At 36.3% G+C, this 26,178-nt stretch overlaps 1 protein-coding gene across 9 annotated transcripts in view; it reads right to left on the bottom strand.

The window, feature by feature from the left end:
* Nucleotides 1–26,178, bottom strand: part of SOX6 (SRY-box 6) — a 691,286-nt gene that overhangs the window by 190,506 nt on the left and 474,602 nt on the right. For all 9 annotated transcript variants that reach the window (XM_029207695.1, XM_029207704.1, XM_029207698.1 and 6 more), the window contains 2 exons: nucleotides 20,524–20,696; nucleotides 17,665–17,733 (listed from right to left, as the gene is read on the bottom strand). In XM_029207695.1, coding sequence (XP_029063528.1) covers nucleotides 17,665–17,733; nucleotides 20,524–20,696 — 242 coding nt within the window. The remainder of the gene's footprint in view (nucleotides 1–17,664; nucleotides 17,734–20,523; nucleotides 20,697–26,178) is intronic.

Here is a 26,178-nt window from a genome sequence, read left to right on the forward strand (position 1 = left end):
CTGAGTAGCAAGCAAGGATGCTAAGGAAAAGCACCTGGGAGGAAATGGCTTTTACTTTTTTCTTCTCTAAGTCACACAGTCACCATTTCACATTCTAAGTGAATAAACCACCCCATTCTCCTTCAGAGTTAGGCCGTGATGGCTGTACACAGGGCTCAGACATTTTCAGGAGTTACCTGTACACTAGCAGAAATAGCCATGCAGGTGGAAATGATGCTTTTTCTACTACAACTGCTGATGACATATGAAAATTCTGATTCACTCATGAAGGCCAATTTGATAATCAAATGCAGTCAGAAGAGTTATCTGTCAGCTGTCCGTCATTACAAATAAAATCAGCAGTTTTCTCACCTTTTCTGCTGTGCCTGTCATGTATGGTAGAAAGTTGTTCCCATGAAATGATAATGTTGCATGCCTGGCTTTGTACCAGTCAAGGTACGATATTTGAGTATTTCCTGATTTTTCTATATTAAAAATTCAAAATGCAGATTTCTAATAATGTTTTTAGGGGGTATTTTTCAATAAATCTATTGTAAATACTCTGCAACCATGTTATTTGTTTTATTTCAGAGATCCATTTTAAATTATTATTAAAACACTGGAGTTGGAAAAAAACTTCATTTACAGATAAGGCATTTGAGGCCTCAGAGATAAAATGATTTGCCAAAGGTCATTCAGCAAACTATTGGTGATCATCAAGAGAATCTAGGTTGCTTTTTTAGTTCTAAAATAAATCAAGAGGCAAAAGCAGGAAATGATCCAGTTTATAAAACCTTTTTAAGAAAATATGAAAGGTCTAAGTGTAGATATACCTGTAACCTCCTATATATGCCTCTTTAACAATATGGATTTTTTTCCCAGATATGAGAGTCCAGAAATTGAGAGAAACTAATCATAGTTTGAAACACCACAGCAAATGTAGAAGTAAAGATCCCCTTCACATTTTAAGCAATTACTGTCTAAAGAAAAGGGTCACAGTGTTGCCAAGGATGCTGCTTAGTAAATAGTTTAAATTCCTTCCACTTGAGAGAGAAAGGATCCAAAGTATATTAGCCTCTCCCCTCCCCCTCTAGTGAATTAATATTCCATGATATACACCACTGCTGATGGGGGCAACTCTTTTCAATGAGCAGAGATCAGTAAATGGCTATTTCACAAAGAATAAAAATATAACCTTGCAATTTTAATGTGTGTTTATGTTTTTGTTTTTTTTTTAAAGTGGCAGATCCAAGTTAATAAACCTTGCTTAGGGAAAAAATAAAATAGTTGCTAAGCCATGGTGAGTAATTAGCCTTTTAGCATCCCCTTTCTTCAAGAATGCTTCCTCCTGCGCTGGTTCTTTTAAATAGCTCCAGTCCTGGCTGTCTTTGTTGGGCTTGGAAATTGTTCACATATGAGAGAAATTAAGCTCTCATTTAACAGAGACACATGCCTGTCAAGACCAGAGGAACAAAGACTAGTCCCTGGGGCATGTTCAGCTCCCAGAGGCTGCCACTCATTCTGTTAGCAATGCTTACCCTTTATAGAATGTGTATAAAACCCAATAAATCATTTCATCTGCTGAGCTTAATACACGAGAGCGCTGACCATTTTTCAAAGTGTTTTCTCTTATACAACTTCACAGCTAGTTAGTTAAATTTAAAAAAAAAAAGAAAAAAAAGATCTCCTATTGCTTATTTTTTTCAGAATGTAGTAAGACTTTTTTTAGTCAAAAAGGTAATGAGAATGTTCCCAAACACTGTCAGCATAAATGAAGAGGCATTATCTCCTTAGATTTCTTCCCATATATCTTTCCTACATTTTATGGTTAATAATTAGAACACCCATTTTGTGAATTACCAGGGCATCTCCCAGCTGCTTTTAAACCCAGATTCAGGAGCTAGCTCTGGCAAAAATGAAATGGTTAAGGATCGGAATGGGACAGACTTGCTGTTCTATTTAAATTCAATACATTTTGTCCCTTTGCAAACACACAGCCAATATTTTCTTTCAGGGTGGAGATTAAAACTACTATTTAACAGCCAGCTCTTTTTACTAGGAAAGTGAAACGGCCTTCTTATAAACTAAACTAAAATACCCCTTCACACAATCTCATTTCCAAAGAAAATAGATGATCTTTAAGCCTTCTTAAGGAGAAAAGACAATGTTAACTTTTTAATAGAAATTTTCTCTGTATTGTCCCCCACCTCATTCTCTCACCTACTCCTCCTGCTGGGGGGAAATATGGAGTCTATGGTGAAAGACTAAAGACTAGACTTTAAAAGCCTTCCAGTTTAGACCAACTCATCCAAAATAGGGCAAAGGGCTGCGGAAAAATGAGTACCCGTCCATGTTACTAAAATAAATACTTCACTAAAAAGTAAAACGCTTGTTTAACCTGACTGTGTTGCATGAAGAGCAAACTTACCAAAGATTTACCCTAGCAATGTTAATCTTTCCACAGAAACACTGGGAGTTCCAGGGCTGACAGCTTCAATTCCCAAGATGCTATGAACCCCCAAATAATAAGAAGCTGGTAGCACAAGGAACTTCACCCTGCTCTGCAGGGGGAGAAAAAGCAGATCTGGATTTGATAAGTAAAACCAGATCTACACAATGGTTATATGGTAAAGCCCTGCAATTAATGGAGACCATAAACAGTTCAAGAAGCCGGCACAGCAGTAGTTTCTCCAGAATATGTTTCACTCATATCCAGTTAGATATTAATCAAATGTACAACTGGCACAAATGTTTTGTGCAAACAAAGATGACTGTACATGTGCCTTTGTATAAAAGAAAAAGAAAACAAAAGTGCATCAGACTCTTTTACATTCATATTTATGTATAATTCCTGAATGATTTACCATTTTTCAAATGATAAATTATCTTCATTTTTAAACCGCATATCACATCCTGCAAGCCTTAGCAGATGCAGATGTCAAAATACGGTGGTACAACAAAATTAATTAAATAGCCCTTGAAAAAATAAAACAAAGTTTATTTATAAAAAATGACATTAAGGTGAACTGCCTAATAAGAACATGGATTTGCTTAAATAAAACATTATATGGTTCTGTTTTAGATTCATCCCTAAAGCCCTGAAAGATATTAGAATTTTAGTGAGTAATTACCCTATTTACTTCAAACAAAATGGGAGGAAATCTGAAAACCATATTAAACTACCACACATCAAAATGAAATTCTCTCATTCTTTATCTTGCAACCCAATAAATAAATAGTAGTTGGAAAATTTATTGGGACTAAGAGATGAAACCTAACAAGCTAGAAATGAGGAAATGGCCAAAAGAACATCCACATCAACATTGTGCTTCAAGCAGTAAACCCACTTCTAGGAAGCGTGACCAAGAAGTCTCCCCTTCACAGCTTAATTGTTTTCAGACAGTCTAAACCACACTCAGCACTGCCCCCCACAGTCAGACAAAGTTCTAACTACCTAACACATCTCTTCAAATGAAAATGCAACACTTGGGGTGAAAACAAGAGAGACTAGGAAAAGGTGTTGTATGTTATACATGCCACTGACATAATACTTCACTAGGATATGCTGTAATTTCCTGCAATTAATACTTTAGCAAAGCTATAAGGATTTTTTTTCCCCAAAAATTGTAATATTTCACTTGCAACACTAAAATTAAGTTTGTGTCACCCATTCCATTATTCAGCTCTAATGCCAGGAGTTTGTCATTGGCTGCAGAAATCTGTTTGGTGTGGCCTGAAAGCAGGCATTTACAGGCCCTCTTCCTAAAAGTGTTTTTCTAAAAATCCCCCTTAGCCATTATTTCATGTGGCAGGAATTACAAGCCATCACAATACTCCACAAAGGAAACATGAATTTGACCTCATAATTCAAAACCTTTCGATGGTTTAAAATGCAAACATTCCTAAGTGGACATGGCTTATGCTGTGGCCAAACTTGACATTTGCCTGAAAGCTTTGTAGGCAAGACTACCTACAAAGCTCTCCATTTTCTAAGGACCAGAGTTAATTTCCATCATCTAGAATCAAAGGAGGTCAGAGTCACAAAGAATTTCAGCAATCATTTTGTACAATGATCCTTGTTCCTAAATATATGGAAAATGAAAATCAATGCAGAAGAATAATTTGCTAGAGGTAATGGCATTCCTAGCAAACCAAAGACTAGGGGCAGACGTCTTGGGTCCAAGTCTACGCTTCTTTCTGCCATTCTATGCTTCCCTAATCCTATTCTGTCTCTCAGTTGGGGCTGCATATCTTCCATAGAAGGGGGAAGAAAAAGTTCTGCTGAGAGTAGATCAATAATTATCTGCACATCTTCTCTTTTCCTGGGCTTGAAATCGTGGCCTTTCTGAGACAAAGGGAACATACACGTCTATGGAATTAATTCAGTGACATTGCCAAAGTTGAGAAAATGAGTAAGAGATGGAGCAGGCATAGATAATAAAATAGCCTGAAAGCAATGGAAAGATCTATACCTGCATATGTTTTCCAGCTATCTGGAGACCTGGTTGTTTTTTGATTAACTGAATGCTCTATTTAAGAAACCAGAAATCAGTTATGACAGTCAAGTTGTAAGATTTGACGATCTGTTTGGTGATCACAATCTATACACTAACAACAAAAAATCAGGAGGAAATATTAAGGAAACGATCCCATTTACCATCACAACAAAAAGAATAAAATACTTAGGAACAAACCTACCTAAGGAGGCAAAAGACTGGTACTCAGAAAAGCATAAAACACTGATGAAAGAAATCAAAGATCACATAAACACATGGAGAAATATACCATGCTCTTGGATTGGAAGAATCAATATTGTGAAAATGACTATACTACCCAAAGCCATCTACAGATTCAATGCAATCCCTTTCAAACTACCAATGGCATTCGTCACAGAATTAGAACAAAAAATTTTACAGTTTGTATGGAAACACAAAAGACCCCAAATAGCCAAAGCAATCTTGAGAAAGAAAAACGGAGCTGGAGGAATCAGCCTGCCCAACTTCAAACTATACTACAAAGCTACAGTATTCAAGACAGTATGGTACTGGCACAAAAACAGAAATATAGAACAACAGTACAGGATAGAAAGCCCAGAGATAAACACACACACCTATGGTCACCTAATTTATGACAAAGGAGATAAGAACATACAATGGAGAAAAGACAGTCTCTTCAATAAGTGGTGCTGGGAAAACTGGACAGCTACATGTAAAAGAATGAAATTAGAACATTACCTAACACCATACACAAAAATAAACTCAAGATGGATTAAAGACCTAAATGTAAGACCAGACACTATAAAACTCTTAGAGGAAAACATCGGAAAAACACTCTTTGACATAAACCACAGCAAGATCTTTTTTGACCCACCTCCTAGAGTAATGAAAATAAAAACAAAAATAAACAAATGGGACCTAATGAAACTTAAAAGCTTTTGCACAGCAAAGGAAACCATAAACAAGACGAAAAGACAACCCTCAGAATGGCAGAAAAATATTTGCAAATGAAGCAATGGACAAAGGATTAACCTCCAAAATATACAAGCAGCTCAATATCAAAAAAAACAAACAACCCAATTAAAAAATGGGCAGAAGACCTAAATAGACATTTCTCCAAAGAAGACATACAGATGGCCAAAATGCACATGAAAAGATGCTCAACAACACTAATTATTAGAGAAATGCAAATCAAAACTACAATGAGGCAGTTTCTGACCTCACACTGGTCAGAATGGCCATCATGAAAAAAATCTACAAGCGATAAATGCAGGAGGTGGAGAAAAGGGAAACCCTTTTGCACTGTTGGTGGGAATGTAAACTGATACAGCCACTATGGAGAACAGTATGGAGGTTCCTTAAAAGACTAAAAATAGAACTACCATATGACCCAGCAATCCCACTACTGGGCATATACCCTGAGAAAACCATCATTCAAAAGGACACATGTACCCCAACTTTCACTGGAGCACTATTTACAGTAGCCAGGACATGGAAACAACCTAAATGTCCAATGATAGATGAATGGAGAAAGAAGATGTGGTACACATATACAATGGAATATTACTCAGCCATAAAAAGGAACAAAATTGGGTCATTTGTACAGATGTGGATGGATCTAGAGTCTGTCATACAGAGTGAAGTAAGCCAGAAAGCCCTGTATTTAACTAATTCTATACATATTAACAAACAATTTCTGCCACATCCAGCTTTAAAAACGCCAAACTAGGACTTACATCTTTTATTAAATAACAGTACATAAGTTATGTTTTTTCCATTTGGGTAACTGGTTCCTTACATCATCACAACTTTTGAAATGGAACAGAAGTTATTGGACAATCAAAAGTAAAATCAGTTTTCTTGGGTTTCCCTCTCCCCCTTTTCCTATGAATAATACAACTAAAGAATGTATAAGGAAGAGCCAACATTTGCGTGGCTGGGAAATGAATGATGTTATTACGGCACAAAACAAGCATGGCCTGTTAGAGTTCTTTAGAATAGTAACTCCACCTTGTCAACGTGTTCAAGCAGCAGCCAAGTCAGCCTAGCTGAGAGCTCTTTCCAGCTGCACTAATCTCAGCCACTGTAGAAAACTCATCTGTAGACACTTTAAGATAAAAATCTTCCACTGAAGTGTGTGTTTAACAAAAGTCATGACTGTGACCTGAGGTTGGACTTTACTCTTTATTCTGATCTGTGAATTCCTTAACTTTCATTGTTTACTGTTACAACTTTAATATTTTCTTAATGGATTGGGTGGCAGATAAAATGAATTCAGTGTCTCACAGTGAGACATTACACCTTTTGCATCATTTATTTTCTTTTATTCTGAAGAAGTAAAAATATCTGACTCTAACATTAATAACTTTAAGTGGGAGTTACCTTATGTGAATTAAAAATGGTTATGTCAGTATATCCTTTCAAAATTTAAAAGATATTTCCCTGTGCTATATCAAATGTCACACAGTATATCAATTTTTATTTCCCATCTCTCAAGTCTGGTATGCATACTGTTTAACTTCTTAAATTCTAAGTATAGACATAATTCACAAAAGCTGGGCAAATGCTTGACTTGCAGGAGATGGCATACATAAGATTTATATGAACAACTTTATTTTAAACAAGAAGACTTTTGCATTTTGTGCTGCTACATCGCTAACTTCATCTGTGTATTTAAAAAAAACTATAAAATAAATTGGAAAGGTTCATTTACTATCCCACAGGCATTACTGATCTAACAGAAAAGCCCATTTTAGTGTGAAAAGTAAGAATTTGACCATTTTCCAGAATAAAATGCCACATCCCCTTTTAGACATTCTCCAGGCAGCTCTAATTCTTGGTCAATCATTTCCGAGTACCTGATAAACCTTACTGTTCTCTTACTGAGAATTGAAATAGCTCTCATTTGGCAGCCAGAGAAAATTTTTGCTTTCTTTTCCTCTAGATTACCCTGGTGATAATAATTGATTATAGCGCATCCACATTGATTATCCTACATTCACGTCACTAATTTGTGGGTTCTAAATGTGCATATGTATGTAGACATAAACATGCTTACACATGTAGACACAAAATATGTACATGTGCGTTTCTCTCTTTTTTTTTAATAGCTTTATATTGGAGTATAATTGCTTCACAATATGGTGTTAGTTTCTGTTGCACAACAAAGCAAATCAGCCATATGCATACACATGTCCCCATATCCCCTCCCTCTTGAGTCTCCCTCTCATCCTCCCTATTCCACCCCTCTAGGTCATCGCAAAGCACCGAGCTGATCTCCCTGTGCTATGCTGCTGCTTCCCACCAGCCAGCTATCTTACATTCGGTAGTGTATATGTGTCGATGCTACTCTCACTTTGCCCCAGCTTCACCCTCCCACCCCATGTCCTCAAGTCCATTTTCTACGTCTACCTCTTTATTCCTGCCCTGCAACTAGGTTCATCAGAACCTTTTTTTTTTTTTTTAGATTCCATATATATGCATTAGCATACGGTATTTGTTTTCTCTTTCTGACATACTTCACTCTGTATAACAGACTCTAGGTCCATCCACCTCACTACAAATAACTCAATTTCGAACAGCTCATGGAGCTCAATATCAAAAAAACAATCCAGTTAAAAAATGGGCAGAAGACCTAAATAGACATTTCACCAAGGAAGATATACAGATGGGCAAGAGGCACATGAAAAGATGCTCAACATCACTAATTATTAGAGAAATGCAAATCAAAACTACAATGAGGTATCATCTCATGCCAGTCAGAATGTCCATTAACAAAAAATCTAGAAACAATAAATGCTGGAAAGGGTGTGGTGAAAAGGGAACCCTCCTACACTTTTGGTGGGTATGTAAATTGATACAACCACTATGGAAAACAGTATGGAGGTTCCTTAAAAAACTAAAAATAGAACCACCATATGACTCAGCAATCCCACTACTGGGCATATACCCTGTTTCTCTTTTAAGGACTCTGAAATTATTCCTATAGCTCGTATATAAGAATGACAACAACAATAATGATAGTGATAGATAAAATGCATTGAGCACTTAGTAGGGTTTTTTAAGATGATGATCTCTAATCCCAGAACTGGTAAGGTACTATCATTATTCATCTTTTAGGAACTAGGAGATGCAGGCTCAGAAACATTAGGTAACTTTTGTCACAGCTAGTAAGTAGCAAAACATGTCACAGAGCTAATAAGTAGTAGAACTGGAATTTAAATCTTGATTTATTTGTCTCTGATACTTGTGCTGCTTCTACAAAAATTTTAAATTACAAACGCTCTGAAGCAATGCATTTTATCCTTTTTACCTCCTATTTATATGTACAAATCTAGCTTAAAAGTGCATTCAGATTCATACATTCCTCATATATGTGAAATGTAATCAATTTCACAGAAAAAATAATTTTAAACACCTTAAAAAATGACAGGTTGATGTCCTGGGTCAAAACTCATTCTGTTTAGATAGTGGAAGTCAAAAAGCTTCTGAGTATTTATTTTCTAAAAGGTTTTGTCTTATTGTGAAAGACTATGCTTCATTTTTATTTTAAATACCTTCTCCCAAAGGCACAAATCTAATGTCAACACATTCCTGTCTTGCCAATATACCCATATGTAAATAAAAATCAAGTTATTAGAAAACTAACTAAATTTATTAAAATTATTTAAACCATGATCCATTATAAGCTTTCTAGCTATTAAGTAAAATAGCTATGACCAAAGTCAAAAGTATATTTCAACTGCTCAAGGATTATTTGTTATGCCCCAACCCTCAGTCCATTTTTATATAGATAGATAGATAGATAGATAGATAGATGAAGAGTCCAAACAATTTAGAGTTCACATGTAATCATTTAATCTGCATTACACTATACAGAGCAGTTTTTCTTAATCCTGATTGCCTGCAAGAATCATCTAGAGAGCTTTTAACAGTCCCCATCTGGGACTGTACCCCAGACCACTTAAATCGGAACCTCTACAGTGGGACCAAGGCATCAGTATTTTTAAAAGGCTTCCAAGTGATTACAAGGTGCAATCAAGGTTGAGAACCACTGGCATCAAATGCTGTCACTCACTGCTCCCTTTTATCAGCTGCAGAAGGTAGCTATAAAAACAGGTATTAACATTAAAGGGGACTGATCCTCAATATAGAGACATATCACTTTTAAGCCCCCAGAAAGTAATATAATTAGCTAAGAAGTTTATATGTAAAAACCAAGAGTCACTCAGCCATAAATACATTTCATACCACATTACAAAAAGATTCCGGTTATGTTCTTTTTATCTCTTTCCTTGTGGGCATGCAGCCACAGTTATAGTAGTCCTGAGATATAAACTGATTCTAATGGGCAATCTTCAATTTTTTTCCATTTAAGGATAAAGAGAATGTAATGAGATTTTAGATGTTAGGTATTATTATCCACATTTTACAAACTGGAAAACTAAAGTGCACTAAGATTTATTCAAATCACAAAAAGGGCAAATTGAGATACATCCTGGAATGTTGGAAACAGTACTAGACTAGAAGTCAAAGAAAGTTGGGTTCCACTCATGGCTCTGACAACATGTAGCTTTTTAAACCTGGTCGAGTCTGTTGTCTATGCCTCAGTTTCCTTGTATAAAGTAAAGGATTTGGACTAGCGAAAGAGTTCCAAAGAAATTTCAAAGAAAAACAAAAGTGGGGGACTTACACATATTTGGGAACTTTTTATTTTACCAACTAAAACTACTGGAAAACAAAGAAACAAAGCACATACCATCTATTATCACCTGTGCTTCATAAAAGGAAAGGACATTTTAATTCCAAAAAAGTAGAAAAACATAATCTCGGGGTTATTTTCAACTCACTATATTGCTGTATGATAGGAATAGCTACCCACCCTACCCCCAATCAGTGAGGGAGAACCACGAGGACCTCTAGAGGATGTGTCCAAGTTTAACATTCTGTGAAAGTAGAAGAATGGAGGGGGAACATTTAACATCTCTCAGTGTAGTGCTCTTTCAAGAGTTTCTTAAAATTCCATCATTAAAGAACTACCTTTATAATTTTTGCCATATCCAAGTACTCGGTTCTTATTTACTTAAAGTTTTATTTAAATTGACTTTTTTTTGGCTTCCCTGGTGGCACAGTGGTTGAGAGTCCGCCTGCCGATGCAGGGGACATGGGTTCGTGCCCCGGTCCGGGAGGATCCCACATGCCACGGAGCAGCTGGGCCCGTGAGCCATGGCCGTTGAGCCTGCGCGTCTGGAGCCTGTGCTCCGCAATGGGAGAGGCCACCACAGTGAGAGGCCCACGTACCACAAAAAAAAAAAAAAAAAAAAAAAAATTGCCTTTTTTTTTGCTTAAATACATTTATTTCAATAGCACTACCTCAAATAGAAAACCAATAGAAAATCACTTGTCATAATTAGTAGATAACCAGATAACAATGAAAATAAAAGTTTTACTTGATTTTATTTAAATTCTAAGCAAGCATTATTGCCTCCAAAGGCTCTGAGACTAAGATGATCTCTCTCTCTTATAAAGAGAGATTAGCACATCCTAGAAAGGTATTAAAGTGTGCTAACACTAAACTGAGCCCTGAATGTAATCAGAGAGATCAAAGGAAAAACAGAAAAGAGCTGCTTTTTCCTTGGGGAATTGATACAGTGTTATGTAATATCATATGCTGGCACCACCTGGATCAACTGCCCACTGGGCTCCATAGCCTCCTGCCCGTGAAGAGGTAATGCACTCTCTCATTTTCATTAATCCCAGAAGGAAGCAGAGACTTTGGTTTCCCTGCATTTTCAGTATCACTGACTGGAGAGGGAGCTGGGGAGTAAAGTCTGAGAGATAAGAAGTAGATAAGATAGAGGATGGAGGGTCACCAAAGAGGGTTGGGGAAATTGAAGGATAGTGCATGAAAAGCATTGAGATTCACCATCAGGCTCTTGTCAGCTGAATGAGATCTTTGTCATAAGGCCACATTTAGAAAATAAGTAGCAAGCTGATTAATAATTCCATATAGCAGCTCAAAGGACCTGCTCCAGTATCACCTCTTTTTACTTCTAGATCCACTCCAACTTTAATAGTCTAGCGTGATTAACTCACGCAGAGTTTCTAATCCACAGTGATAATTTATATTTTTTATCTAAGGCCCTTGCTATTCATGAATTATAGCAGCTTTACCTTTTCTTTCTTTTTTTTTTTAGCGGTACGTGGGCCTCTCACTGTTGTGGCCTCTCCTGCTGCGGAGCACGGGCTCCGGACGCGCAGGCTCAGCGGCCATGGCTCACGGGCCCAGCCACTCCGTGGCATGTGGGATCCTCCCAGACCGGGGCACGAACCCGTGTCCCCTGCATCGGCAGGCGGACTCTCAACCACTGCGCCACCAGGGAAACCCCCCTATTCTTTATAATTCAGAAACTTCATTATTAAAATGTTAGAAGCAGGCTATACAGCATCTATCATTACTGAAAAAGTTAATTCGATTACATAAAAGAAATAATTAGATTTGCATTTTTATCTTGGTTTTAAACTTCCAAAGAAGATCATAACAGCCTGCCCATGGGCAATTAAAAATCGCATACAGCAGAAAAATAGAGAGAGGAGAGAGGGTCTGTTTTTCCTGGCTAATTCATGGTTGAAGATAGAATTACAAAATATTTTAAGGGTTTGCTGAAGCTGGGGGCTAATCCTAGACTTCTAAGCTTTGTTTATAACTCTCATTTCATTGCAGGAGAGTATCAGATACATGTACAATGCCAATAGAAGTATCAAATTACTTTCAGTGGGTTTATTTGGTTCTGTTCAGAGGCTGTTGAAAGGAGATCTGTTACCTGATCAATAACACCGGAAAAAGGACTATTTGCTAGAGCCAAAACAGGAGCAGTGTAATCGCTTTTTGTTTATCAATGCTAAATACAATTAACAAAGAGATACAACATATACAACACAAGACAGAGGAACTATGTGAGACTGGCAGGCCCCTTACTTTACTTACTGTTCAGCCAGTTCCAAAGGACAATAAATGCAAGGTCCAGCTCTTAAAATTAGAGGTCATTTAGATACTTAATGATGAAGCATATCTTCAAATATATATCTATTATTATTATGCTGGCAAAAAATTAATTAACCAGGTCATGCAGGCCATGAAGGCTAATGTACAAAGTAATTATTTCTGATCTTTAGACAACTACTTCACATGAAAAGGTAGTCCTTATTCTGCTCAGCAGATACCTGAAATGCCTGTAGTTAATCATACTGAAGGAAACAAAAGGCAAGGTTTATCTCCTTAAAAGGTGAAAGTACATTTCAAATTATTCTGTTTACTAGTTTAAGAACAATCACCTCCCTGCTCATAATATTGATATGTCTACTGGTTACGTAGGAAGAAAGGAGAACACATATTTAACGGCACTCAACCACATGACAAATACACAGAGACACACAAAATACGCAAATAGCACAAATGAATATATTATAATCAAAAAAGAAAACACTATATATGAAAAACACTCACATACTCTAAAGAATAGAGTGAAGCTTCAGTGAAGAGACAAACATTTGGCTGTGTAAATAAGCAGTATGTATTAGAGCATTTAAAAGAGAAAGTTTTCAGATAAGAGAGAGTATCTGCAAAGCAGCAGCAATGGCTTTAGTTCAGGCCTTCCACAGGTTGAGTTCACCATCTAATTCATGTATTAAATTGTGAGGGAAGGACAATGAATATTATATACTAATCATAAAGATTAACAAAGAACTGAGCTAAGAATTTCAAGTTTCACAATTTTACCCAAAAAAGGTATACGTATATGAATTGACTAAATCATTGGCTCTGGCCCAGGAGGCCAAGTGTCCAAATAAAATCCCAACCAATCAGTCCCTTCTTAAGAGACCATTGTTGTTTGGTCAGTGATGTGAGGCGAGGACGCCACCTGTACAGAGGGGTCTAAAGAGATATGAATATTTGGATCACACCACTCATGTCTGAAAAAGTAAGTTTCTCACAGAGATATTTTAATAAGGTGAATTCTCTTGCAAAGATTAAGTTCTAGCAACGAAATGCCATCGTTAAATATGTTCCTACTGACATGCTATCAAAACCAAAGAATGTGGTATATTGTATCCATGAAGAATATCTTTAGATTCAAAAACCATGACATGGTCAAATGAGGTTAGATGAATAAATATATGGACGGATCAAGAAATCAAGATTTATAAAATATTTTCCGGTTTGTTTAGATTAGATTTACATTTAATGTTTGATTAAAATGCTATAAATATGTGTTGATATGCCCAATGGATTCAAACTGAATTTTGTTTCCTAGTCAACATAACTCATAAGTAAAATGCTTCAAAAGATTGGCTAAGATACTATGGTGTGGGAGAAAGAGGAAGAAATTACTAAAGCAGTTATTTGTCCTTTGGAATTATAACATGAGAATCAACATTCCCAAATCCAAGGATCCATATTCCATGATCTATTAGTTTTGCTATCCACAAAGTTGATAAAAACTGTGCTATTTCTGTCTTGGAAATATCAAAAATGTCTATTTTGGGCTCCATATCCGGGGAATTACTTAATATGTAACAAATTAGAGGAATCGCCATTTTCCCCAAAGCACCAACAGAGGGATTTGAATTCACTAAGCGAACAGCCTCCTAAAAGATCTGTTGACATTAAAGAATTTTAATAATCATTTAAAGTTATTAACCTGATTTTTAAATAGTAAAAATTGACTCATCGAAAGTGTAAAAACATTAGTTCACAAAATCATTCATCTTATGGTTTCAACATGGCTTAAAGACCATATATGGTCTTAAAAGTATCCCTTTAAAAATTTAATTAGAATCTACCAAGGCAAAATTACATTAAAATTATATTAAAGGAAAAAATATATAAATGAAATAATTTTTAACTAGAATAAGTTTTGAAGGACTGCAAATAAAATAAGCACGTGGACTTTTACAATACTGTTTTTTTTTTTTTTGGCGGTACACGGGCCTCTCGCTGTTGTGGCCTCTCCCGTTGTAGAGCACAGGCTCCGGACGCGCAGGCTCAGCAGCCATGACTCACGGGCCCAGCCGCTCCATGGCATGTGGGATCTTCCCGGACCAGGGCACGAACCCGTATCCCCTGTATCAGCAGATGGACTCTCAACCACTGCGCCACCAGGGAAGCCCTGCAATACTATCTTAATCATGCCTTTTCCTATCGCTAATGAAAGATCCTGCTTTTCAGTGTGCAAACCACCCAGGTTTTCATTTGTTTCCATTATAACAGATCCAGATGTGTTTGTGTGTGGTTGTTATAAGAGGTTAGACACTCTTCCCTTTCTTTCTAGTACAGCTTGCAAATTTCAAAACAACAGTACTAATTCAGAAGTCAGCATTCTGAACTAGAAGTAAAGAATAATCTTTAAATGTATCATTTAGATCTATGTATCCCACCTGATACTTGGGATCTATGGCCAATTGCCATGGCTTAATCTTGCTGACCATGTTAGCAAATAGGTTCTAGGATACAAGATTTTAAAAGAAGGAAAAAGTTCAAACTTGGGATCTCAAATTGTCGCTGTATTCATTTGTTTTCAGAAGAGAAAGGTTTTGTATTTACTATCTTACTCTGTTTTGTTTTCAAAAGGGAGAATGTTTCATGATAGAAAAATGTTTGAAGCATTTCTTAAAACTCATATTTTGCTCAAATTAAAATTAGTCCAACAACGGTCTCTCTCCTAAATTTGATCACGCCTATGGCTGGTCAAAAAACTTATTTGAAAATACAGTTAACCCATTCCCCTTCCAAAAAAACAACTAAAAGTCTGAATATCAAATACATGCTTTGTAAGTGTCAGAGATTAATATGTTTTGTGCAAGGAGAAGTGTTTTTCAGTATTTGAAAAATTCTTTGAATGGTCTCATGCTCGATAAGATAAATACTGACAAGGTATGCAGTGAAGCTGTAGCTCAGGACAGAATAAACTATAAATATAGGTTATTGCCTCCTCTTATTTTTTAAAATATGAATTCCTGTTACAAAGAATCCCATATTTCTAAAATTAATGTAACTATTTTGAATCTCTCTATGATTTTATAATTTATACTGCTGAGATCAAGGTCTGATTAGCTTCAATTTTTAAAAATGTAAACAATGAGAAATATCTACAAATTTAAAAGCAATTAAACTTCTATTAAAACACTTGAAAAACCAACTTTCTTGTCTTCTCAGATTGAACATTCTGATGAATAATATTTTAAGATCATGACCTATAGTTTCCTGAAAAAGATATCAACTTTATATAGTCAAGTTATAACTATAAAATCATATGCAATCAATAAATGCCTATAATATTTAATTAAAATACTTTGATTTTGTTGCTGTTCATCTGAGATCCTCAGTACAACAGGCAAATGTCAATTAAGACAGCCAGTTCCTGCAAACAACTTTGGACTAAGAAGTGAAATATATTCAAAATAAACAAAGAAGTAAGTAATAAAGAGGTAGTAAAAACATTAGTAGTAAGTAACTGATATGAGAACATCTCAGGGAATTTCTTCCATTTCTGCTTTACAAATAGGAGAAACAGAGAGAACTAAATGATCGGGTTAGGTTATTTAACACCTACTGAGTTCTTACAGAGGGATCTAGAGAAAAATGTAGGAAGCCACAGGCTAAAAATCTTGACCTTAGCAGTGGGAGACACACTGAAAATTCTAATAAGGGCAGAACAAGGGAACACCTGGACAGTTATTTAATTAAGGATCTCAGCATGAGTCATGAGATACCAGGATGAGAAATTATTTCAAGATTTAATTATAAAGGCTGACTGTCCCAAATGCAAGAGATATACCGTCTCCTCTATGTTTGGAGTCTTTATTTTGAAACATACAGACTTGAGTATGGAATATAGAATCAGAACTAACTAAAACAGCAACAATAACAACAAACACTGGTTAAGACCTCCTAGTAAAGACAGCTGGAAGAAATGCCAAATTAGGTACAGGTACTTCTTCAGGCACCAAACTGGTATTTTAAATGCAGTGACTACTACCTGGAACACTAAGTGTGATTACAAAATGAAGCAAAAATCTAAGTTAAAATCACTGGCTTTCATCAGTGAGGTGAAATATGTTATGACTTTATGTAAATGATTTTTTTTTAATATAGGAAGGTGTGATACTAATCTCAAGGAAAGGACTAATATAATTCAGAATATACTGCCCCAACTAGGCTGAATCATAGATCCCAGTGGTTAGAAAATATCTACAGCATCCAAGAGAAACCCAGAGACTGTGGTGGATACATATAACTCTGGGATCAATATTCCTGAGGATTAATCACCAGACAACCAGTTGCTTATTCTAAGGCTTTCTAGAAGTCACACACCTATGTTCCTATTCAAAAATGGAGACCACTTCCCTTACCTATGTCAAAAAGCTGTTAGCTGAATTAACCATCAAATTTCTAAAGGAATGACAGAAATCAGAATTCTTTCCCAGGCCCATGTAATTATGATCTATATACTGTGTTAACTTGCCACAAAAAAAAAAAGAGAAAAGAAAAGAAATGAAGAAAAAGAAAAGAAAGAAAAGAAAAGGAAAAGGAATTTCTAAAGTGTGTTACAATTATTCAAGAACAAGTTTTTCTTCCTTTCTAGACTATAAACTTCTTGAAGACAGACAATTACTTATTAATCTTTATGTTCTCTTCAGCGCCTAGCAGAAATGCAGTTAATATCTGTTAAAGAACAAATTAATTATTACCAACCTTTTCCTAGGTCATAAGATTCTTCTCATAATTGGCCCAGACAGTCCTAACAAGCAAATAAACATAAGCTTCTACCCATGATACTATTAGATGGTAAAATATAAAGCAGCAGGTAGTTTGTGACAATAAAACTAGCATGTGTATGCTACCTTGGAAACCATTAGGTTTCCACCAGGTTGTGCTAGGCAAATGGCAGAAGGAAAATAAGATAAGGTTTATTCTGCTTACGCATCACATCAGAAAAGAATGCTTAGACTGCCACCAAGTCAATATTTTCTACATCCACTTATACAATTGTATACAACATCCCTGAATAACAAACAGCTCTATTGGTGCTGTTTATAAGAGAAGGGTGCATTTGCAGCATTTTAAATTCCATTTTCAAGAAGAAAAGTATCTAAGTATAATCAGATGAGAGTAATAAAATACACTGACCTGGATCTGTTGCTGCAGGAGATTAATTTTGTGCTGCTGTTGCAGAAGTTGCTGCTGTTGTCTTGCAATCTATCAGAAATAAAGTTTCATTAAGTTAAAATGAAATGCTTACACCTTTGCCATTACCTCAGGTACCTCTCCTGGTATTACAAGGATGCTTTACTGTACTTCTACATGAAAGAGTTCCTATAAAATGCGAGAGGCAGAATCAGAAAGTTGGAGAAAAGGAAATATTTCAAACAGGTGCCTTCTCTCTGCTTGCCCCTAAATCTTTACCTGTACATGAAAACTACCCCCTTGTATTACATTTGTGAGCAGTTCATCTATATCTGCACTGGTCATCTGGAAAGAATGGGAATTTCAAAATCTCGTCCTTGAAGAATAAAAACAGGAAAACTCTGCCTACATTTTTCTAAGGAGCTTAATTTGTATTTAAAAAGTAAAATCTGTAAGCAAAGATAGGAAAGAACTTTCTATTACTTATAATATGGCCTACTTTGGTGAAACCTTTTCTACTGTAAAGATTTTCAGAACTGATAACACAAATATTGTCAAGGGAGTGCCAAAAAAATACAGCAAAAGGCAAAAACCTTTATCTTTTTTTGTTGATATAATGTGTAATGTACAAAGCATTTTTAAAAACAAACACAATTTAATATTTATTCACATCCTTTTGAGGGTAATGTGTTAGTTTTACAGTACGGGATCCACATACAAGTTTTGTATTCCCTGCTTCACCCAACAATCAAATTCAACATCTTAGCACATCATCTCATCTGTAAAAAGAAACATTAACTACTTAATACAAGCCCTACTGAAGACTGAATCTGCCCCTCAGGAGAGCAGGGAACTTCTGTAGGATAATGGTGTTTACTATAAAATAGGAGTTAGGTGTCAGGCTACTTATTACCTCAAAATCTGAGCTGCTGGAGTTTGAAGCCCATTGGAATGCCCCTTAGTGAGAACACACTCACTGCCAACCTAGGAAGCCAGAGAAAAAAAATGGCCAGAAAGCACTTAGAAGGACTTGGTTTAGTGGTGCCCTATAGGCAAGAGTTATGTTCTTCCTATTTCTTCTATTTCCAAAATATTCTAGAATGGACAATGTTGGAAGTAGAAATGGGTGTGAACCAGCCCTCAGCTGTATACTTCCTGAGTCCTTTTAATATTTTAGCATAGAGTAAAGGGACACACTCAAATCACATTCCTTTCAGCAGAAGATGACAAATAGCAATCTGCCCCCAAATGTGGCTTAATGGCTTCTGGTGATGACTGGTTCATTCTAGAAGTCATGATAAAGCTACCCCTAACGAAGGGTACAGTTTGAGAAATGGGATCACTCCTCCCCAAAGCTTTTTATAAGCAAAATGGAAACAGTATGTCATCAGTTTGGAAAGGCCCACTCTGCTTATCACCATTCAAATCAGAAATGGACAACTCACTCTGCAATTCTAGGTATACATGCTGGATCTCTGAATATTTATTTCCTCTTAGTCATCCAGTGAAACACCACTAGACATCTAATATTGATGGTCCCTCCTAAATGATAAAGTGCTGCATAGAAATGCATCCAAAACACCACAGTGCAATTACTATCATCCACTCTAGATGTATGGGTTTGACACAGTGAAGTATGGTACATAAGCACCATGTGGCTCAAATTCTGAATTTTATTTGCCAATCGGTTGAGCTACATGCTCGCTTCATTGAGCATGACAACCTAGTTTTAAGTGTCATTTAATTTTCATTTTGAAATATAATTACAAAGTGTTCACTGTAAGATATCACTCGTCTGCAAATGTGTCAAGATTAATTTGTGCTAGCTTATTCACAAGTGTCAATAGTTAATTACTGTGTCATCTCTGGATAGCTAAATGACATTCTAACTTCTGATTTTTTACAGTGTTCCTTTATGTTATTTTCCATTAGGGGCTGAGTCCATATTCCTACATGTGGGCAAATATTCAAGCATATAAAATACCAGACGTCACAACTCATTAAAATCAACAGAGCATATATTGCTCTATATACCCCTATAAAATACATTTAACTGAAAAGATAATTCCAGTAATAATGTCAGATTCCTAAAAACTGCACATTAATTTGGGTCTATCTGATCTAAAGCATCAGGGACTACTCTATAGGATCATTGTTATTAGATTAATGCACTCTTATGAGACAGGAAAAACATTTGGGAAAGTGATTTATTTTTTAAAAGATACACACAAACTTTGCTATTTTTCTCACTTCTAAATCAATGAAGTCAAATTCTTCCATGAGCCATGTGTTAATTTGTTTTTAATGATTTACCTATGCTATAAATAAAGTGACCATATAATTTATCATCCAAACCAGGACAACTTTTGCAAGTGGAAGAGGGGAGTATTAATAATTACTTTGGAAAACAGACATTAACCAGAGCTATTCTGGAAAAACTGAGACATATGGTCACCCTAGCTTGAACCAGTGAACTGAAAGATTCTCAAAGTTTTTCTAGACCAGGATCCTCCTTTTCTGGATGAGAGAAGAGTAAGGCCCAGAGAGGAGCGATTTACTCATGGTTAAGCTACATTGGGAATATACGTGATGTCTACATGAACAAGTCTCCCCAAGTAATTAATCAAATCCAAATGTTCTGGAACAATGTTATCATTTCAGTTATGCCCAGTTGCTATGACGCCTTTCTTTGTCCTCCACATATCCCCTCAGTATTCTCGGTGACCCTGGATTTCCAGAAGGCTTCTTTCTTTCATTCTTTTTTTAGGAAGGCTTATGACAAATAAACCAATCAATGTGATTACTCGCTGAGCTTGGCACATTCCACACCTCCAGTTCATCAGCTCCTTTTGCAGGGCTCACCTGTTCTTGCTGTTGGCGAGCAAGGTCCATTTGCTGCTGTTGTTTCTCAATTTGTGAGGCTGCCAGTTTTTTCTGTTCATCATGCGCTGCGAGGAGCTGCTCCCGTAAACTGATCAGCTGGGTAATCATGGTAGAGAGCTGCCGTTCTTTTTCTGCCAGGCTCTCAGGTGTACCTAAAATGGAAGCGAAAAGATATCTCACAAGTTTGAGACAATTCTGAATGAATTAGGGAAGCAAGTGGGTGGGCAGATTTAGAAAGGGACTACCCTAAGACACTTAAATACCTGGGACAATAACTGGAGGTCACTGTAAGTGCAGGAACTCTATGGAGTAGCAATGGAATGAACGCTAGGGTTAGTCATCACCCCTGCCAAGAGAAAGGACTGTTGCCGATAAAATTCTCACTCACTCTTCCCTCTTGCTCTTTAAAACAAAAAAGAAAACAAAACAGAACAACCTACTCCATTCTCTCCCTTTCACCACATTCCCCTTCCCTCCCCACCCAAATCTATCTGCTCAAGCTAGTAACCTTATGCTATTTAGTACCAAAGATTAGAAACTATGGGTTGTATTAATATTCTATAATCAACCTCTACCCTCAATGACTGACAGAGGACCTAAGACATAATAGGTGCTTAAATAATGTTACTTAGGAATTTTCTGATCACTGCCCTCATAAAGTTTTTCTATTGTGCAAAGATCTGTCTCTGAATCTCAGAAGTCAGGGGTCACTCTTGACCATGGGACGAGTGCTACAGAAAGAAAAAAAAATCTGTCTTGCCTCAGGTAAGAAAGAATTGAAACTGATTTTTTTTTTGGTGAGGGGATCAAGCTAAAGTTCCCAAGTTCATCCTTAAAGGCAATAATGTTGCTTGGGGGGCTCCCTCACCCCTTTGTCACTCTTCAAAAGGAAAAAACACATTCGAGGTTGAAAAGGTTATGATGTCGCTGCACACCTACGATGTGCACTAATGGTGCTGAACAGTCTATTTATGGGCAAATTGCACAGCTCTCCTAAGTAAAGGGTACAGGATCCTTTTGTGAATCTAAATTAGAGCATTTTGCCATAGCATAAGATAAGAATTTCAACACACAACCCACTGTATTTGAGCACACAGGTTTCATTATGAAGAAATGATCTATGCTTTGAAAGCTTTTCAGAAAGATGCCACCAGCTGTCAAAAGAGATAAAGATTGCCAGTTTTTGTGTGTGTGGAAGAGGAGACTTCCAATCTCCTTATGAAACCCCCCTCACTCCTGCTAGGAAAGCACCAGGACAATTTGAGAAACTGAACGTATTTTAATTAGGAATGGGCCTATTTTTTGAGTGGGCCCATGGGAAAAGCAAGCCTTCAGGTGATGCTGGCTAGCACTTACTAGTATATGATTCCCACAAGGTAAGGCTGATAAGCTACAATATTTAGAATTACCTTGGTATTCTTAATGCCAATTCAAGTCCTTAAAAATAAATAAGTAAATACATAAATAAACTGTCAATATCCCATATCCCTTAAAGATTTACTGAGCTGAAAGGTGGCCTAAAAGAAAAATTAAAAGAAAAATAAGATAGTGAAATGATGTTAGAAAATGTACTCCACTGATAAGGAAACAAATACTGCGTCAAGGATAGTGACCAGCTGTTCTTTCTAGCTACTGAAAGTGATTTTTTTTTAATGAGTTTTTATTTCAGCAATAGGAATTTCAGCTTGGTGAAAGAAAGAACTTCTTGATCCAGAAATGTTAAAATACAAAATCAGGTTCTTGGAGGGGATCATAAAAATCTCCTCCAAAGCACAACATGCTCACCTAATGTAAATGTTAATGATATATAGAATGAGAAGACATAAAACAAGTATGGAATTTACTTACTCATTTCATTAAATTTTAATTAAAAAAATATTTCTTGAATCTCAGGTACTATATCAAGAACTAAGGATACCGATCCCATACCAAAAAAAGCAAAGTTCCCTTTCACCTTAATCAAATAATCACACATATAAATGTAAACTACAACTAAATAAGAATTATAAACAGGACAGACATTTGGGGGGAGATTTAACCAAGTTTGGGAGTAACAAGTTAACAGAGTTAACTAGGCAAAGAGTTGGAGGGTGGTCAAGGAGCTTTTCAGTAGGAGAAAACAATATAGGCAAAGGCCCTGTGAGGGGGCAGGTGGTGGTGGAGAGTGTCAGTGTGTTCCAGAAATTAAAAGAAGGTAGTAAAACTTAAATAAGAAAAACAAAGGAGAGTAGAGGACCAAATGAGGCTAGAAAGGTAGGAAAAGGTCACACCATTCAGCTCCTTATAGACCACTGGAAGAACTTCATGTTTATTCTAAGAAAATTTCAAAATCACTAAAGTACTTTAAACAAGAGATGATGTGGGTGTTCTGGCTACAGTATGGAGAATAGTTTGGAAAGTTATGAGAATAGATAAATGGGGTTTATTACATATGCTTTTTGGCAACATTCTGATCTACATGTAATTATCTTGTTATACCTATGTATATGAGGTGAGTTAAGAGAAGACTTACTGGATACTGGGAAAGTTACTGTACCATAATTCTTTGTTAATAAAGAAGAGCATTCATTGGAAATTTTGGGCAAGGACCAATACAAGAGTCAAATTTGGTATTTAGATTCTCCAGTAAAGACTGGAAAATTTTCTCTTCTCTCCCAGGTTAAACTTTGTCTTTTCAAAAATCTTCAATATATTTCCCTTTCTCCTCTGCATAGGAAACAGAGAAGCTGAAGATAACACACAAATGGCTTCTTAGCCTCTTCTGTTCAAGGTGAAGCCAACAGGTCTATAAATGCATTGGTGCTTCCAATACTAATAGACATGTATTGGAATTTACAGAATAACACCATTTAACTGAATCTTTTTACAAACCAGCATGACACTCAAGTTGTTTAATTATAAAAATTCAATAACACCTAAATAAGTCTTTCATTGAACTTAAAAGATACATGTTTAAGAAGAAAACAAGCCAGAGATCAGTATGTTTAAATTGAAGAGTTGGGTACTCATATAAGGCTGTCATTATCTTTTCCTTAAATTTGAGAAGCACATATATATTTTGAATAGATGTGAGTGGCATGACAAATGCAGTTGGAATGAAATGTAGTAGTAAAACAAATCTAAAATTGCCCTTGAAATGGGAAATACACATATGGATATATATGTATACACACACACACATTAGCCTACACATTTAGAGAATGTAAGCTGTTGTATGGTTTAAATTGATTTCTAGTTAACTTGATCCCCAAGGGACTATATATATATATATATATATATATATACACACACACATGTGTGTATGTGTGTGTGCGTGTGTGTGTGTAGTCATTTTTCTGTTCTATACCCATTGTATTTGTTCACATATAGTGGTTTAAACCCAGGTATTTAAAATCCATGGTGCTGGATTTTTGTTTTAATTAACAGCAAATATGTATGCAGCTATAATAAAAGCAACATCAAGTCTAAATCACGCTGACCAACCAACCTGCGAACACAAGTTATCTCATCTCAAAAATACTAGTTTAATTGAACATGAAACTTTGCCATAGCAAAGGAACTACAACTGCGAGAGTTGCTGAAAAAGCAGACAATTTATGGGACATCGTGAGGCAGCCTAAATACATACTAAGGAAGGCAAACGACCATACATTGGGTTGGCCAAAAAGTTCATTTGGTTAATGAATACATTGTTCAGTAAAGTTCTTTGTGAAAATGAAAAATGTGTCTTTTATTTTTACTTAAAACCGAATGCACTTTTTGGGCAACCCAATAGAATGCTCTTATGAGGTAGGCTAACTCTATGTAGAAAATCTTGTCTTAAATCACGCTTTGAGGTTTGATAAAATCCACTTAGAAAAACAGCAGATGAGATCCTGAGGATCTGCCCAGGCCAGCAGAGGTCATCAGTGGCTGCCTACATCATCCGTTTCACATCCTTCAGGCTATCTTAAAATGATTCTCTAAAAAGCATTGCCAGAAAATAGTCTCTCCACAAAAACATAAGTAGTTTCATAAACCAAAAAAAGGGAACCAGAAAAAAGAGCTTCCATACACAGCTTCTCTACAGGTTAGGGCGCCTGCTTTTATCCAATATCACACACAGTGTGCGCCTGACACTCTCCGCTGTAAACTGTATCTATTCTCCAGCTACAAAGACAGTGCAGTAGGGGGGTTTTCTGGTGTTCTTTTTTTTTTTTCCATGGGGTCGTCTTTATCCCCAAACCACATCTGTCTTGAGTTTCTCTTAGATTAGTCAGGTGGATCAATGCTCCCCAGGGCCTGCTCCAGCTGAAGTATTTTAATTTGACTAAACACCTGATTTATTTTATCTCTCCGATGAGAAAGGCAGTTTGTCTTAATAGAGCCTGTCAGCCCACAGCCCCATTCACAGCAATTTACAGGCAGCCAGGGACGCTGGAAGAGAAGAGTGCCGTGATTCTGTATTTTATCCTCCTCCAGAAAGCACCTAAAAGCAGCTATTCACTGCTACTGCATGTGGCATTTTAGAACTGAATTAGCTTTTTATTCAAGTAACTACACTTGTTGTGAATAGCTTATCTGTAAAATTGCTACATTCACTACTGATTTTATTAACCTTTGGCTCTATCACAAAATGGTCTTCAGTTAGGAAAGACCTTTAAAATTGACACATTTTTTTCTTAGGGGGCTTTATTCCAGTGACTTCAGATTTACTGAGTTTGATCCATTGAATTTTTACCAGTTGTACTTAAAATTTTGAGTCTCAATAGGAAGTCAATAGTGCATAAATAAGGAAACACTTTTCAAAATGTAAATACAGCAGCAATTTCCCTCATCAAAAGTTTTCAAATACCATCTTTCACCATAACAGTTTCAAAATCAGCCCTCTAGCCTTTTTTGGTCATAATCTGAAGAACTTGAAAAAAATTAACTAAAATAGACTATTTATTTTAAACTTTACAGACTATAACTACCTGTCCCTAGGCCCAAAGCCAACAGAGAAAATTCAAAATAGATGAGAATTTAGGTAAAATAATAAGACAATTAGGATAAATCCCTTCTTGATATAGAATGAAAAATTAAAAGTCGTTTAAAATTTATTTAAGTCTTTTTTTTCCAGCAGCTCATAAAAGTTAGTACCACAACCTGCTAGTTAATTTTGCCCATGTAAAATATATATAATCACAATCAGTGGTGCTAGAAATAAGACTGGGCATTGCGAAGTCCCTAAAGACTCCACATCTGGACAAGGGAGGCACCTTGCAGAGCACTTCACTAAATGGATTTGCCTCACCTCTTTTACAATATTCCCGTACCTAGGACTTCTATAATATAAAAGTCTTAAACGGGTCACTCTCTTAATGGCTGTCCCCTGAAAGTGGATCACTGCTATGTGGTGATGACTAAATTTGTCTAATGAGAAAACCCAGAAACAAGCACAGCAGTGGAAAGAGAGACAGAGAAAATTAGAAATGGGGGTGTGGGGGAGAGAAAAAGAAAGAGAGAAGGTGGGAGGGGAGAAACAAAGAGGGAAGTAGAGAGAAAGGGAAAGAGAACAAGCAAGGATGGCTAAATTAATTTTTGTGAATTTCTCTGCATGTTTTTTATTTCTCATATTTATGAAATGAAGGGCAAGAGTGTTAAAACACAATG

This window comes from Monodon monoceros, unplaced genomic scaffold (genome assembly GCF_005190385.1).
Source record: "Monodon monoceros isolate NGI ecotype Baffin Bay Population unplaced genomic scaffold, NGI_Narwhal_1 Super_Scaffold_7, whole genome shotgun sequence".
Lineage (NCBI taxonomy): Eukaryota > Metazoa > Chordata > Mammalia > Artiodactyla > Monodontidae > Monodon > Monodon monoceros.